Raw genomic sequence first — 17,459 nt, forward strand, 5'->3', positions numbered from 1 at the left:
GAGAGAAGCCTCAGTATCTCACATCACTTAAACCTGTCACGTGATGGACACTCGTGTCACTCCTCCTTGCGTGTAATTTAATAAAGCAGGAACGCGTGGAGGAAAATATCAAGAATTCACATCTCGTGCCGACCGCTCGCACCTCTGGCAATACAGATCCCTGAGTTTAATCAAATATGAGGTTCATGTTTAAAAGATAAGACTTCAGGGGTTAAATTTCACAGTGGCAGCTGAATAAAGGCAGAAAATATCATTTCCAAAGCAGAAACGTTACCGCGGGCGCCTGTAGGTTTACCTCTGACACTTCAGGTGCATTCTTAATGTCCTGAATTCATTGTGTGTTCTTGTGGGTTTACAGGAACATCATGAGGACAGTGCTGCTGCATTATCACACTGTGTGCAAAGGAGCGTCCCACAGTGGCTGATGCGTGGAGTCGTGGTCTGCATGATTTTTAAGCTTTCGCTGCGTTTTTTGTGTTAGCTGAGATCTCCTGTAGCTGTTGTGTGTCTGAGGTAATGTAACTGTGTTGTGGTTTGTCAGTGTACATTACAATGAGAGGAGCAGTAAGTGGAAGCAATGATGTAGACGGGACACATGAACATGGGCTGACGACAGAGTGAAGACCGGGGGAATGTGTCTGTGGTGTTTTAGCCTCCATGCTAACGACAACCAGAGGCCAGAAGCATTTGGTTTTCAAGTTGTGCGTCTGTCCCTTGTTTGTGAACGAGATATCTCCAGAACATCCCTGGGGAATTTCTTCAAATTTTGTCCAAACTTTCCATTAGGGTCTAAAATGAGCTGGTTACATTTTGGTGGTGAAAGGTCACTGTGACCTTATGAACACAGCAGCTCTGAGGGAATTTGGTAAAAACAATCACTTTGATTCAAACATTAGGGAATTAGTATTTGGAGGTCAAAGGTCAATGTCACAGTTGCCGCTTTAAGGTCCATTTTACCTTGCAATCATGATATCTTGAGACCAAGAGTCTTTTTAACTTTGGCACAAATATCAATTTACACTCACAGATTAACTGATTCGATTTTGGTGGTCAAGGGTCTAAGGTCACAGGTCACAGTGATCTCATATCAGTCTAATTTTACTTATTAGCATGCAGCTAGTTAACTTAGCATAAGGGAGTTGTGTGCTTTAGCTAGTCGGATAATTTGCAAAGAAATGTCCAGTCTTTATGAGTCTTGATGCCTAATTAATGTAATCACATCCTCCACATATCCACACAGAACAGACTAAGATTTAGTCCCTAACTCCTCTCTAATCAAATGTATTTCAAAAGATTTCAAACCATTCCTCTAAGTCATGGGTTTATTTTAATACCACTGCTTATGGTGATGTAGCACTAATTCAAGTAAATACAATACATGGAAACAAGGCAGAAATCATTTGACAGTTAATATTTTTGTCTTTGTTTTGAGTTAATTAAAAACGTGTCTGACATCTTGCTAACATAACTAGTTGCTTAGCATGGTTGCACTAATGCTGCTCCTAATCCAAAATACCAACTCCTAACTCACCCGTTACCTCAGGGCCACTTGAGTTCATAAAGTTCCACTTACGATTTAGAGTATCTGTTCTTATTTTTCTACAATAAGTAAAATAAAAGCTCTCAAGTAAAATAACGATGAATCAAATCACTGTGAACTGAAGTCGTCCCCACAGTTTTAGCACTGCCGCATTTAATTTCACGGCCAAAATGCATGAAACTGGCAGAATGCAGGGTGGAATTTCAGAATTGACCCTGCAGCGCTCTTATTCATATTTAATGAGAGAGCAGGGCTCGGGAGGACTTTTATTTTTCTATGGAGGAGGCTGTGAACTAATCAATAAGTAATATAAGGAAGATTTACAGGGATCCATTGAATGCCCATGAGGACTGAGCTGTGAACGTTTCCTCCGTGATGCAGCTTGTCTGTCGTCCCAGTTTCTCCTCGTCTTCTCACTCTTATCTTTACGCCTGGTGTCCTCGCTGCAGCCTCGCCGTGTTTAGCTCCTAAAACTGGGTTCCCTATCTTTGCATCTGCACCGCGGCTGCACCGCTCCAGCGCAGGATTATTCGAAGGTTTTTTCTGATCAAATTCAAGATTGTCGGCAGATCTGTTGCAGAACTTTTGACCATAAGCAGTGGGAGCAGATGGTTACTTCAGGTTTTTATCCATTAAAAGTTAGAGTTCAGCCATTTACTTGAAATAAGGTGTTTTAAAGCCTCTTGCTGCCGGTTTCTCTATCAAATTTACAATCCTGAAGCTCGTATTTTATAGAATTACTTTTATTATGAGTATTGATCCCTGTGTTATGGCTCTTGCTTTGCTTTTATATTTATTTCTTATTTAGTTTTATTGCTTTCGCAGTAAATGTGTTTTTATGCAATGCTTTTCTGTTTTATAATGAGGTTCTGAAAAATACTGCAGATAAAGGATTGTAATGATCATATTACACTTTTCATTAATCTACAATCGCACTCTGTGTAATTGTTTATTATCTATAGGTTTTCAGTAGAGCAGTTACTGGGTAACTTTGACCAGGATACTGGGGAAGAAGATGAAACGTTAAGGAATGACTTTTTTTTATGAAGGAACTAATATATTGTACTCTCACCATTTTTCAATTACTGTCAGTGATGGACATTGATGCTCTGTGTTGTTGCTGTGGAACGAAACATCAGGCAGGACGGAGGTCTGTTGCCGTAGCTAACAAAATATTTAATGTGCACATTTTTATAATGCTATTTGTGATATCTTTTTTGCAAGGGTGGAAGAAATACATGGAATATAAATACATATGACTTCTTTTTGTTTCGACCCTTTTACCCTGAAAGTTCAGTGTAGTTTCTAGTTGTCATCTCCTATGCATTTGAACTGTTATCAGGCGGCTGTGGCTGAGGGGGTGGAGTGGTCGTTCTCCAACCTGAAGGTCAGCAGTTCGATCCCCAGTCTGACCCATCTGCATGCCGAAGTGTCCTTGGACAAGATGCTGAACCCCGAATGCCCCACCATAGAATAAGAAAGTGCTGCGAATAGATGCACTGTATGAATGCGTGTGTGAATGGGTGAATGTAAAACTGTTCTGTAAAGCGCTTTGAGTGGTCTTCAAGACTAGAAAAGCACTATATAAATACAAAACCATTTAAAAAACATTTATCAATGATGTAACCAGACACAAATCATTACATGTTGCCCATATGATTCACGTTACCTAGTGATTGTCCGGCGATGACCCTGGTGTTCTCCCCGGCCACGGCCACCCTGGCGTTCCTCTCGCTGGCGTACTGGACGAAGGCGTAGCCCTTGTGCACCGAGCAGCCGAAGATCTTCCCGTACTTGGCGAAGATGGCCTCGATGTCGCCCTTGGTCACCACAGCTGTGTTGAGGTTGCCGATGAAGACGCGGGAGTTGAGGGAGCGTGGGTCATTCTTGTTGGTCACGTTGCTGGTCTGGGTCTTCCCAGTCATCCTAGTCCTCGTGCAGCACTGCCTGCTGGGACACACAGTCGGACACTGCTCAGAAAGGTGGTAAAGGTTAGAGGTCACACGCAGGGAACCAGAGAGGGACTTAAACTCTGAGAGCAGTTGTTCCACATCAGACGTTAAATCATCTGTGCAGTTTTGTATGTGCTGTGCTGTCATATATGTTTTTATAATTCATTTTTTTAGGTAAAACTAATTCTAGAACTGGTCATCAGCAGCTTATTTTACATTTAGGAAGAAGAAAAGGACTCAAAAAGAAACATTGATGTTTTTGCTGCACCAGGAGACTTGGAATGCAAATCATACGTTGTTCAATTGTGTTGCTGTTGCACGTGTATTACACTGACGCCTGTTTGTGTTTCAGATGCAAATTCTTGATTAGAATGTTATAGAGTCATGTTCGGTGGGAGCCTTGTATTCACATCGCATTACCTACAGGAGACCTGGACGCTGTTTGCTCCCCACTGCTGCATATAATTACAGGTTTTATATGAGATGAGAATATCATCATAACACTGTTTTCTCCAAATCCACTGGAGGCTCAAAACAAGTTTCATTTACAGGGAATCATTCAGAGCCGAGGCTCCTGATGAATCAACTGATCATTTGGTTCATAAAATATCAGAAAAAAGTAAGAGGATGTCCATCACAGTTTCTCAAAGCAAAATCTTATAACCAATATTTTATTAACCGATTGATTTTCTAATTTTTTCTTGAATGATCCATTAATTCTTTAGTTTATGAAACATCAGATAACATTGATACATTTCCATGGTTGTTTCCCAGAGTTTTTTTTCTGTTTGATTTTCTGATCGATCATTTAAATATTTGCCGGTAATTTTCTGAGGATTGACTAAGAAGCTCTATTTTCAAATTATAGGTTTTGACCAACCTATAATCTAATATTAAGAAATCAATTTGACGACTATGAAGGACTATAAAGAAATATAGTTAAAATCGACATTTTACGTTTTTGGCATTTTTTCTTTAAATTGTCTCAAATGATTATTAAATTGGTCGTCTCAACTAATTGATTCAATAATCCACTAATAGTTTCCGCAGCATTATCTGAACCCTTGTAGTGGTCCCCTCTCTCTGTGTGGACCCTCACTGGGATCCTTTGTGTTCTGCAGGAGTGGAGAGGGATTGCACATGACAGCTGGGATTCAGACGTGAGAATTTGACAGATCTCACTGTATATATATATATATGAGCTGTGGTTCCCACGTTTGAAAATAGCACAAGTCACAAGGGACTTGCAGTTTCCCCCTTTTTTTTTCTTTGTTTGCTCCATGTGCAGTAAACTCGCTCCAACATCTTCAGGGTATTCAAAGTTCATATTTTGTGAAAGGCACAAGTTTGAAGTTACTTGTATTTAACTTGAGGATTTCCAGGTTGAGATTTATCTGATGACCTTTTGGAGGAGAATGACCCTTTGGATTTAAATTAGAATAAACTACAGTTAAAGGAAATAATGTAAGCTTCAGTCAAATACGCTAAATATCTGCTTACATATTAATATACCAGGATCAATAATGTGATAAAGCAGGATATATTTTTCTGCGGATAAAGCATCTGAGTTTCAGCAGGACCTGGAAAGCAGGATTTCAACTTGTAACATAGTACTCTTCCTAAAGTACTCACTCATAAGTACTCGGTCGTGCACCAATGCCAGCTTCATCACTTCCAAACAGGAACCGGGTCAACACATATAAAGAAAGGAGGATTTGAGTGGACACTTCAAACACATTTGCCTGCAGACATAAGTCAGACAGATAATCTCAAATGAGCCCTGAAGCGATTTCTGTCTACACATCACCAGTCCTTCACGAGCTCTGTACGCCCCCTGCAGCCTGCACTGTTTGCTCCCATAATGCCACAGGCCTCTGGGGCGGATCAGCATGTGTCTTCACAGTCATTCAGAGGAATTTGACACATCCACTCCAAGATGGAGCAGGAAACCTGTCAGGCTGTTTCTGCCTGGAATTTGGTGATGTTTTTTTGTGTTTTTGTGTTTGCTTGTTTGTGAGCGTGTGAACTTCAATCATTCAATCAAGCAGATGTTCTTTGTATAGCCCAAATTCAAAAATGTTTGTCTGAATGGGCCGAACAAGGTGCGACATCCTCTGTTCTAAACCCTCAACAAGAGTCAGGACAAACTAGAAAATGTGGAAACTTCAGAGAGAGTCACATGTGAGGGATCCCTCTCCCAGGACGGACTGGAGTCAATAGATTCAGCATGTAACTGAACTCATCAACAAAATAACAGTATTTACAACATTGATTAGAAGAAACAGTTTGTAATGAGGCGATTTAACCTGGTTTCCTGCCGACACCTGACAGAGAGAAGAAGAGAGTGATGAGGCTGTAAGAGCACAACCACATGACTCTGTGAAGGAGTGAGTCTCACAATGGAAGTTTGTTCCTAAACACATTCTTTTCAAGTACAAATCTGAAGAACTTGTACTTCTGTGTGAATAATTTATATTTTCTGTGACTGTTTTGTGGCTCCAGTCCAAATGTGCAGACATAACATGTATAGGGGCTTTCTAAAAATATGTCTGTGCACGTTCCCAGGTGGAAACGGAGGAGGAGCAGGATATACGCACACTGATAAATCCCTCACACCTCCTCTCGCTCACACATATACTCATGCACTAACACACACATACCAGGACTCTCTGCAGTCAATCTCCCCGGGGCACACTTCAAGTCACCGTCCCCCCCCCCATCCTACCTATACTTTACCTCCATCCTTTACCTCCACCAACACATAAAGCATTCTAAAGCTCCTCTGCTCCGATTTACAAGAAAAAGGGAGAAAACTCTCCTTTCGAACGTCAAAGAATGAAAGAGAATTTGACACTGCTGCGAGCCCCGTAATGTGGCAAAGACGTCAATGAGTTTTTTCAGGAGTTGATTAACTTAATTATCACCAGAGCGGGGGAGGAGGGGGGGGGGGCACCAGTCAATCCAATCAAATCAAAACCAATTCTGTGCATTCCCGCGGCCTCGCAGCTCCGTCATCTGATCCAACGCGAGGACTGACGGATGTGAAGTGCATCGAGTGGCCCCAATGTACAGAGCTGAGGTCAGTGGATGGTTGACTTAGAAAGCAAGAGCGAATTATTCAACAGTCTTTAATGGAAGCTCAAGCTGAGTTAGGTTATTATGTTCGAATGAAAGATTTACGCCTTTTCTCATTAAACGAAATGGTTATGAAGTGCGGTCAGGCAAAATGGATTTCATACATGTATTCATACTTTGCGGTATAGAGCGGGAAGTGCAGAAGTTGGTGCCACTCGAATACCAGGGCCACCATTTGTGTTTCTATGAGTAAGAGTGTGGGTGTAAGGCATAGAGTGTATATAAGGATGGACGACACATCGCCACTTCCTCCAACTGTACGAAAATGAAGCCAAAACATCCCAGACCCGTGGGTTACCATCTTGGGCTGCTGATGTAATTTGGAGCCAGCGTCTGTGCAGTGTAGGGGATTTGGCCCCGTCTGCCCAATCAGGAGTCAGTCTAAGCTGTCAATCATGATGCCACGCCTCCTTTTCATGGCGTCAAATAATCAATTAAACTTCAAAGAAAAGAATCACATAGACAAACATCAGAAAAACTACTACCGGAAATAACAGAAACTATCTTTGAGAGGAAAAATTACTTGACATGATTTTTAAGTTTGGTCCCTGTGTCCCTCCGTTAACATGGAGGAAGCGGGGGTTACACTGCAAACAGCCACCGTATGAAGGACAAATGATTGACAAAAAACACACACAATAACAAATAAAATTAAAATAAATAAAAAAATACAGTTTCTGATGAAAAATGCAATTTATGTTTGTCTTCATTAATTTATTTCTGTATTTCTACTTTTATTCATTTCCATACCTATTCCTGTATGTCTACATTTATATGTATTGATTATTAGATGTATGACTTATATGACTTTTTCTGCAAAATCTCTGTGAGCTTCCTATTTGTGGTTTTGGCAGAAACGTCTCATCAGCTTTAAGATGGATCGCTGAAACATTTGAATTGACAGTCATGCCCCCCTCAGGATAAATAGAAATTACATGACTGATCATTATCATGGCAGAGTTTAGTGTGTGAGTAGGTGTGGGCTTCACAAAGCTGAGATAAATACAGATGCTTTATCGAACCCTTCGGTGTTTAACAGAACCTTCTTGATTCAAACAACCTCCTCTGACGCCTGAGGGAGCAGCATCATAAACACAAGCAGCTACGGACCGGGAAAGGAAGTGAAAATTGCTTTTTAAGTGTTTGTTTCTGAATTTTAAGTCTGTCTCAAACTTTTGGACACAAGACATTAGCTCGACTAATGGTTTGTAGTTTCCTACCAAGTCTGTAAATCTGCCGAACGTCTGTCAGAGACTGACGGGATCGAATGGTCACAGAGCGACCACTCGACCAAGGCTCTACATAACTGCAGGCAGAGGCAGGTACAAGAATAAAACTACAGACCTGTAAAGAAGAGAGAGCGCAAAGAGTTTCCAGTTTTGCATGTATCTCCACATGCATCACCTTTGATTGTCAGCCAAAAACCCTTAAGCATTTCCTTTATTTTGCAAATTGCACTTGATAACATTTTTTTGCCGTGAATGATCAGAGGAAAGAGAGTTTAACATTATTACTCCGTCTCATTCAGAATAAAAAGAGACTTCAGAGATGGTTATATTTCAATATGCATGAGTTTCTAAGATCCTCAAAGCCTGCAGAAGAAGCATGTGGAAGGACTGCTGGCCAAATGCTGCTGGAAACATCCCGGGCCAGAAAACACACTCATACTAAATCTGAAGCAGTCTAATCGGCAGAGCGAGAGGTGGAGGGTTTGGATTCATCTTGGCACACTTGACGCTCCAGAAATTAATGCTGAATAACATCTTCATGCATCAGAGGAGCTTTAAACGCATCCCGGCTCATCACTGGCATATTTGCCTCCATGCAAAGTCCTATTTTGTGTGTGTGTGTTTGTGTGTGTGCGTCTCTAAAAAGTATTTCTTACGACAGAGGAGTGAGAGTTTGACAGTGATGTTTTTTCTTGGGGGATTCCGCAGCCTCCTCCGGTGCTGAAGAGGTTCCGAGTGTAAGTATTTCATGGATCCTCTTTGGTCCTTTCACACTGACTGTCAGGAGCTTCAGAGTCTGAATTCTCTGGAGATAAAGAGGCGAGGAGCTGGTGAAAGTAATCATTTTAGCACTTCCTCGCTCCCTGATCTCTCCTCACTGACTCACGCTCCTGTCTGAGGAGAAAAGATGAAAACTCCTCATCCGATATGACAAATACAGACGGGATGTGAAAGGTGCATTCAGGCCACACTGACTCGCTGCTGTTTGAATGTTGCATTGCAGCATTTTATCTTGACGGGGGTACAACTGTCGTCAATAGGGGGAAATAAGGCTGAGTTTAATTTGCAGACATCTTCATGGCCGCCTGCAGACTCAGGAGACGGACGCTTCCCAAACTGAGTCTCAACTTTTAGAGCTTCACTGGGAAAAGAATATCTCTGCTAAGGTGAATGAAATATGGACGATAATAAGCCCCTTTTTGCCTCATTCTTCTGAATGACAGCTGGATGTTTAGTATGGGGGAATAAATGTGGACTGAAATATAATTACATCTTTACACATTCTAAATTTATGACTCTCTACAGTGCGGTGCAGGTGTGGGATCTTTATTCCTTCCCTCGGCTGTATGTGACAACACATGCAGCATAATATGTGAGATTTAGAAGAAAATTCTGCTTTGGATAATACAAAATGTGGAAATACGGCTGAAACTCACTCTGTGACAGGAGCTCTGGGAGAATTGATGTCAAGGAAAATGATTGTAGGCGACCTGACTGCTATGCCTTTCTAATTGTCAGTCAGGGACAGAGAGAGAAAGAAGCATCATTCCAAATGTAGAACTTCCACAAAGACATATTAAATAGGCTTGATCAAAACAAAGGAAATCACACGACAAGTGAAGAGCCAAATTGCAATTTGTCTAAATTATATTAAATCACAGAATATAGTGAATTCAACTCGAACAAATGGTGAAAATGATCTACAAACAAGAGCTAACAGCATACAGATTCTTGTGAGAGTTATTGTCAGGTGGTAGTGAAATAATTTAATGGAAGAGAAGATTGATTCTCCTCGCACGTCCGTCTAGTTAATATGAAGCTCCAGCCAGAATACATTTAGCTTAGCATAGTAGAAACAGTGAGAGCAGCTCTAAGGTAAAACGTCCACGTACCAGCACCAGTAAGGCTGAAACAGAAAGTGAGCACCGATCTGTTGATTGACAGCAGCACACATTACATGGGAATAAATATGGAATCTAATCATGTTTTTAATAAAGTCTCAATTTGCAAACTACACCACCATGAAAGTATGAATTTCCCCGTCACACTGTGAGACTTTACCAAAATGTTGCTGTAAAAAGGTTTCAAATCACAGACTGACTTTTATTACCTGGCGACTAACTGGCTATTGTTGAGATATCTATGTTTCTCTTTATCTTGTGACTATATTTAACCTATATCCTGTGAATAAATATTAGCTGCATAATCTAGATAATCAATAATGCTTATGCTACAACTGTTTCTTTTCTTGGGATGATGTCTATCTTTTTGACTCAGACACAGGGTTTGCACAACAAGCACAGGTTCTCAGGAAGAGAGAGGTCATGCCAGAATTAATACAAAGAGGTGTTTCATGAAACGTGGTGAGAAAAAGATATGAAATCCTCCTCTATGTCTAATCTGTGTCTCTCCGATGTAGCAGGCTCCCTGTTGGCCAAGGCCACAGTAGTAGGACACCTGGTCAGTTGAAAGTGATGTGCTTGCAAAAAACTGCACTTTGAGGAAACAGTATACATCTGGCCAATAACTGAATTCTCTCAAAGAAAAAGAACCGCCTCTGTGCTGCCCCCTGTGTCTGTATAAATACTGTGGACTTAGGATGTGGGGGGTTTCTTCTCGACATGATCCAATGAACATGGTGACGTGTCCGGCAGAACCCCAGAGACTCTCTGTAAGTATTTCATTGTTTTACAATAAATGTTCAATTTCCAGAACTTCATGTATAAGTGTCTAATTATTCCTTCTCAAATCCTGGATCAACAAACACGCTTGTCCAATCGCCGGAGGCGAGGTCAAATTTAGTGCCTGGCGACGACACTATATTTCTTTGATTGTCAGTCGCAGACAAAGAAAGAAACATCATTTCAAACATAGAACTCCCACAAAGATAAATTTAATATGCTTAATCAAAAAAAGAGTGAAGAGCCAAATTGCATTATGTCTAAATGATATTTGTAATCACAGAATATAATGAATTCAACTCAGACACATGGTGAAAATGATCTATGCAAGAGGAGCTTACAGCATACAGATTCTTTTGAGAGTTATTGTAAGGTGGTAGTGTAATAATTAGCTTTCTTGGCCGCTGTTGGAAGAGAAGATGGATTCTTCTCTCACGTCTGTGCATTAAATATGAAACTACAGCCAGGACACCTTTAGCTTAGCTAAGCGTTTTAGAAACAGTGGGAGCAGCTCAAAAGTAAAACATCCACCTACCAGCACCACTACAGCTGAAAGCATGTTTCTTTAGAATAACAGCAGAACAATACAATGGAATAAATGCGGAATCTAAATGTGATTGTGATTTGTGAAGTCTATTTGAAAACCACAATACAGAGGATTTAGCAGAGAGTTGCTGAAAACAACTAAAGACCACTCAGTCACAGAGCAACGTTAATTACTGGGCAACTGACTGCTACGCTTTTCTAAATGTTAGTCGGAGAAGAAAATAATAAACATAAATCTAATACAAAATAATAAGCAAGCTTCATCAAAAAATACTCAATTAAAATGATATGCCAAGTGGAGATTCAAATTGCATTATGACTAAACAACATAATGAATTTAACTCGGAAAACTGTCCAATGAAAAGAGCACGGAGCAGATTTGGGAGACTTGACATAAGGTGGTTGTGTAATAATAATGCTGTGCAGGCACCAGTGTCCTTTTATCTTGGCCTCATCCATTCTTCCCAGCTCTTTCGCAGCCATAAATTACTCAGCTAATGCCCCAACAGCAGCAGCTATTGCTGAATCATTCAAAGACCTCAATTAACAATTAAAGGCTTAATGAATAGAGGTCCACGCTGGGTGGCTTTGCTCCGCCCCCAGAGGAGCCCAGTGGAATCTAATCTCTCCTGCAGGACAGAACAGTAAATACCGGCTAACGGCGCGGAGAAGATGGGCAACAGCCCGTTAATGCCCACATGTAATGAGCCACTAGCTGTGCAATTTTCTAAGCTTTACTATGGCGCCTGGAAATTCTCCTTTTGAAAAAAAATAAGAGTTTTGTTGTGAAGCTTAACAAGGAAGTATGATTGTCAAGCACCATTCTTATTTTTTCCTCCGCTCCTACACCCCATTACCTCCGGGATAATACCTGTCTTGAGTTTGAATTGAAGAGGGAGAGGAGGGGGAGGGTGGCAACAAAAGGAGCGAGACAGAGACATAGAAGCAGAGAGAGGGAAATAAAAAGAGGGGAGATGGATGGAGGGAATGGAAAAAAGGAGGGTGACAAAGGCATTTGCAATGCCAATCATCTTCAAGAAGCTTAGAACTGGGCCTCAGACCAGAATATCAAAGATGGGATATGCAGGCATACATCATGTGGTAGGTAGGTAGCTGGAGTGCTAACTTATACATTATTACTGTGAATCTCTCCCTTTATATTGCCATATCCTATCTGCCTTTTATTTACATATTTCTCATACCTTTAATGAACTGACTTTCTGAACTGTAAAGTGATGCTTCGCCGCATGGAGCCCACAGCTACACGCCAGAGCCGCGCTCCTGTGAGGAAAACACATTCCAATTCCCTTCAGCTCTATCTCCTCGTCCTCCTCTACACAAATTTATGGCGGCTTTCTGAAGCATGACGGCAGACGATCACGCAGCTAAAATGAGTCGTACCATAATCAGATTTTAGAAACCTATAGCCCCGACCAGCGACGACAGCGGTGAGATAAAGCTGGCTGTGACCTGTGCTGTGAGCTGGGATGAGGCCATATCCCTGCGAGGAGATTTTATCCTGCATTTTATAATAATAACAGGACTGATTATCTCTGGAATCAGGGCATTTGGGTGCTTTTACTACGCAGGACAAACCTGATCTTTGAGGTCAGTGTGTATCATTTGGACAACTTCAAGCTGTTTAGAGTGGTGGCTCGTGTGAGTAGTTTCAGAAGTGATAAACGGAGGGGACCTCTGGGTGACTTTCCATGTTGCCTCATCGATTCCACAGGGATTTATTGATTTAAGGGAACATTTTGAAACAGATTTTTCTACCAACGACTTTGCCTCAGAGATTCTCTGTTGCATCACCACGTCTCACATTGTTCCTGCCTGAATACTCTTGAAAGTTTGTTTTCTTGGAGACTTCCCCATTCTCACACTGAAAACAAAGGATTACTCCTACATCACTGTGTGTATTTAAAGCAAGGAGCGAGAGAAAAAGACTCCACCTGCTGCTGCAGCGGGGGAATCCACAGCTCCGCTCGAGGGCATGTGAACATATGCCATGCATTCCCATATCTCTTGGCACGGACATTCTTTCTCCATTTCCTTAATTCTCCTGTTGTGTGACTGCCAAATATAGCTTCCGCTCCACCAGGCTAAAGTAACTGGGTCACTAGAGCTGTGAGTAATTAGCTGATAACAAAATATGTTTCTGTTTTATGGCACCAGGAGCCTGAAGACTGAGGTGAGAACTGAGGCAGCGGTTTGACAGTTGAGGGGGAAAAGGTCGACGTGGGCAAGAGGCCAGAAATAACACAATCTGTAGGTTCGATCAAATTAATACAAAATTTGCATGAGGCAGAGGTGGATGCGAATGACGTCCATATTCACACTGTGAACATTTTAAACTAAATGTCCAAGAGCTAATTATAGAGAACACATTTCAAGTGCGTTTCTAATGGGAAGCCAGAAAATATATAGAAAGAAAAAAAGAGAAACATTACAGCAGGCTCTCGTGTTTTTGTTCCCTTGACTCCCGAGTTTCAATGTTAGTTCAAAAGCATTCCATAGTATAATGTACCATCACTATATAAAACAACCCAGTGCAATGTTATTACATGCGTTACATTTGTCTTGGGTCTATATGTGAGAGGCATGTTCCTGCAACGAGATACATTTAGAGCCAAATGATTGTTTCTTGCTGGTAGGAAAACACAAATACCTGATGTATTTATTATAATAGAACGGATCCTGCCACTTTGGTTTGAAGAAAGTGAAATATCTCATTATTTCAGACCAACAGACAAACATGACATTCTTTTGAGGGAATTCCATTTTCATTTTATAAAAGTAGATATAACTTCATACAAGCTATAATGCTGCTTTTATTAACTTGTGCGCCAGTAGAGTAGGGTATTGTTTTAATGTGTGTGTGTCTGTCTGTCTGTGTGTGTGTGTGTGTTGACCTGGTGACGTGGGAGGATATCTCCACATTATTAACTTTTGTAGCTAATCTTTCAATGGTCAAAGGTCAAGGTCAGAAGTATGGTCTGAAAAACACATTTTCCAGAATATCTCTGTGAATAATAGAACCAGAGAGACAGTCTGAGGCTTAACTTGCTCACAAAAATAATTCCCTATTGTATGATAAGTGACGTCATGCAGAAGTCATAGTGAAGTCAGAAAATGAATCAAAATGCCTTTTTCACTGGATCCTATAGGACTATCGATATGACCTAAAGTTTATATAAATGGAAATATAATTTGTTAATGTGTTGTCTCTTTCAAGTCTGATAACAACATCATCTAGTAGTAGTATATATGCATTAACCTATAAAGCCAATAACACTAGAGACAGAAGCCACAGATTATTCAGATTAAACAATCATTTGTGATCATGTGGTATTAATGACATCCCACTGTATGCATCGCCCCTCTAGAGGTTTTCATTAATAGGTTTGATGAAGTCTATACAGCTGTTGCATCACTTTAAATACCAGGGACATCTCAGGGACAGCAAGTACTTTTCAATCTAAAGCTGGTTCTCATTGGAGGTAAACTGAGAAGTAAATGGCTTTTTGCCCGTTTGTCTGTAAGAATGAGTTTCTCCACTACGTATACACTCAGGTATACATTGTCCACTGGTTCTAAGGCACAATCAATATGTTATATCAGTCTTTGCTTACACAGTACAAATACATGTGTCCTTAAAATATAAACCTCATTCCAGTTTGGACTTAAAAAGATTGAAGACTAATTAAAGTTTTTCAACATTTCCAAAGCATCAAGGAGTCTTTTCAGTGAAAGTATAATTGTTTTCTCTCTTATCTGGGGTAGAAGTATCTCTGCGAGCCCGGTGAATGTGGCTCGCGGAGCTTGAAATGGCCCCGAACGAGACGTGTGCGGTGGCGAGGCCGGGGGTCGGTGAGAGGAGACCCTCCAGACGATCCAGGCAGGAATCAACTCGCTCCAGCTGCCAGAGTAATAAAGTGCTGGCAGCTGTCCACGGTCCTGAAATCAACCACTATCTCTTTGAATGGAGGATAAAGGGAGCTGGCCGTGGTGCTGAGATCCCGATGCTCCCGGGCTAATGACTCACAACTCAACTGAGCATCAGGTGCATGCGTGTACAGTGGCAGCTGTTTATCCAAATCTGCTGCTTTTCCAGTGGCTGAAAAGACAGAGACAGACTCTGTGTGTTGAATATGACTAATGCAGGGTCGGAACGTGGCATCCAAGAATAGGAGATCAAATAGGGAGCAGTGGGTATTGCCCCATGCATAATGAAACAGAGAACTATGTTATGTGAAGTGGATATCATATATGAAAATATTGACGCAACGCGCTCCTCTGAATGGCCACGCCGCCGTCATCCTTCTTTGTGTTTGTCTGACTCCCTCATCTGCTTTTCTCTTTGGTTATCTCTCACATGCAGAGGTATAAAAAGACACAGGGAGAAGCAGCTCCTCTAATCTGTTCCTTGACCTATCGTCAGAAAGCTGGAGCAGCTCTAAAATGTTTTTCCATCTGTATCCCACAAAGGACGGACTCCGTGGCGCGTGGCTTTGAAGCAGCCCACATCATACACCTAGGGTCAGTGATCATCTCAGCCCACGGGTGCACAAACTCACTGGACACAGACAGAATACTGACTCGGACAGAAATGCCTGGCTAAACTTTAGTCCAGCTCTCTCCTCTCTGGGCTCATACTGATTCTGCACATGCATGTATAGGGCGGCCATTCCTATAGCTCATTCCTGGAGAGAGATAAGTATTGTTTGAGTAGTAGCACATTTCATGCTCTGCTTCCTCCACCTTTTCCTTGACCTGCAGAGTCTAGAGGCAGGAAAAACTGTCCAACGCCTTAATCCACGTCTTTTGGGGGATGATCGAAAAGAGGGGTTTGTTTTCCAGTAACCAAAGCACAAAAACAAACTTTGCTGAAGGTAATCATATAAAAGGATAACACCACATTTAAGTCAGTGCTTTGGACTTTGTCGTCTGCAGATGCCTGTGGCTGCAATGTCAAGGTCAAACCATTAATCCAATCCCTCGGGCTGATTTGAATAATGAACAGCAGAATTTGTCTGCCCCCCCCCCCCCCCCCCCCCTCCACTCCCTTCGGTGACTCACTGAGCCAATTTAAGTTTGCAACCTTCTCTGTGTGATGTCTCACTGTGTTCGCTGGTTATCAATCGCGAGTGCAATGAGGTTTGTGTGTAATGAGAGAGGAGCACAGCTGTGTCTGCTTCAGTTGGCAGGAGTCTGTTTTTGTTTTGCACAGCGGTGATTTGCAATCATGAACCTGTCTGAAATTTTACAAATTGCCATCAGTTGAAGGACAAGAGTCGTCCCGCATCCTGTGACATGCTTTATCACTTTGCATTAAAAGAAACAGAGTTTATAGATCTTTTTTAATGGTGGCTTAATGTTTGATTCTTCTCGATTTGGATGATAAATCTCTAAACTGGAAATCTGAAACTATTTGATAAATCAACATGATTCCAGCTCTGTCAGAGATATTCAGTTAAAAAATGTTATAAAGATTTAAACAAAAAAGTGGGATGCAGTGCAGGAAGAAGTACGAAGAAACACCAAAGTTCAATTCCTCACCTACGAGAAAAGCAAAATCCTCAAAAATGAAAATCAAAACTGTTATCTTTGCGCCCTCGGAGACGAACTGCCTCCAACACCAGAGAAACACTGCAAGATCAGAGAGGAGCACCAAAAGCAAAATCACACCCAAACAAGCCATGAGAAAGAGGGGGGGAAAAAAGCCAGAAAACAAGTGAGAGGCGTGTGGATTGTGATGGAGTGAGCTCGTAAAAGAAGAAGCTGCTTCGGGAGGAGAAGAAGGAAGAGAGAGAAGAGAAAGAAAAAAAAAATACCAAGAGCGTCCGCAAGCACGTAGTAGTGGGTCTATTTCTCAGAGGCTGTCTCCGGAACACTCAGCATCCAGGATTGAAATCATTGCATGCAGAGAAACGAGAGAAAACACTTTCCCCGAGACAAGGCAGCAAGAAAAAGAGGCTTAAAAATAGTAAAATGTCAGTGGAAGGTGTCAGTACTCACCGAGCGGGAGTAAAAGGTTTCAAGTAAAAAGAAATGGGGGCGTTTAGCGGCGGTGGGCTGGTGCTGTGCAGGATTGTGGATAAACCGAAGCGCTGCGCTCGCTATCACTGCTGGTTGTTGAGTCATGTGACTGAGGATTGGCCAGAGTTTGAGAGGCGAGCACACACACACACACACACACGCTCACACGCACAGACGCACGCAAACACACACACACAGAGGTTTTCAGGGCTGTAATGGATAAGGGCTTTTCGGTTAATGTCAATGATTTGTTTTCTTCTCAGCACAATTCCAGTTTCTCCAAATTGGGTCCAGCCGCTACACCATGGGGGGGGGGGGGTCTATATGGGAAAGTTAA

At 41.7% G+C, this 17,459-nt stretch overlaps 1 protein-coding gene across 4 annotated transcripts in view; it reads right to left on the bottom strand.

The window, feature by feature from the left end:
* LOC133967906 (RNA-binding Raly-like protein) overlaps nt 1–17,226 on the bottom strand; it is a 35,383-nt gene extending 18,157 nt beyond the window's left edge. For all 4 annotated transcript variants that reach the window (XM_062403607.1, XM_062403605.1, XM_062403606.1 and 1 more), the window contains exons 1-2: nt 17,102–17,226; nt 3,210–3,487 (exon numbers count right to left, since the gene is read on the bottom strand). In XM_062403607.1, the coding sequence (XP_062259591.1) occupies nt 3,210–3,465 (256 nt within the window). In that variant the 5' untranslated portion in view covers nt 3,466–3,487; nt 17,102–17,226. The remainder of the gene's footprint in view (nt 1–3,209; nt 3,488–17,101) is intronic.
* Between the last annotated feature and the right edge of the window lie 233 nt (nt 17,227–17,459).

This window comes from Platichthys flesus, chromosome 14 (genome assembly GCF_949316205.1).
Source record: "Platichthys flesus chromosome 14, fPlaFle2.1, whole genome shotgun sequence".
Taxonomy (NCBI): domain Eukaryota; kingdom Metazoa; phylum Chordata; class Actinopteri; order Pleuronectiformes; family Pleuronectidae; genus Platichthys; species Platichthys flesus.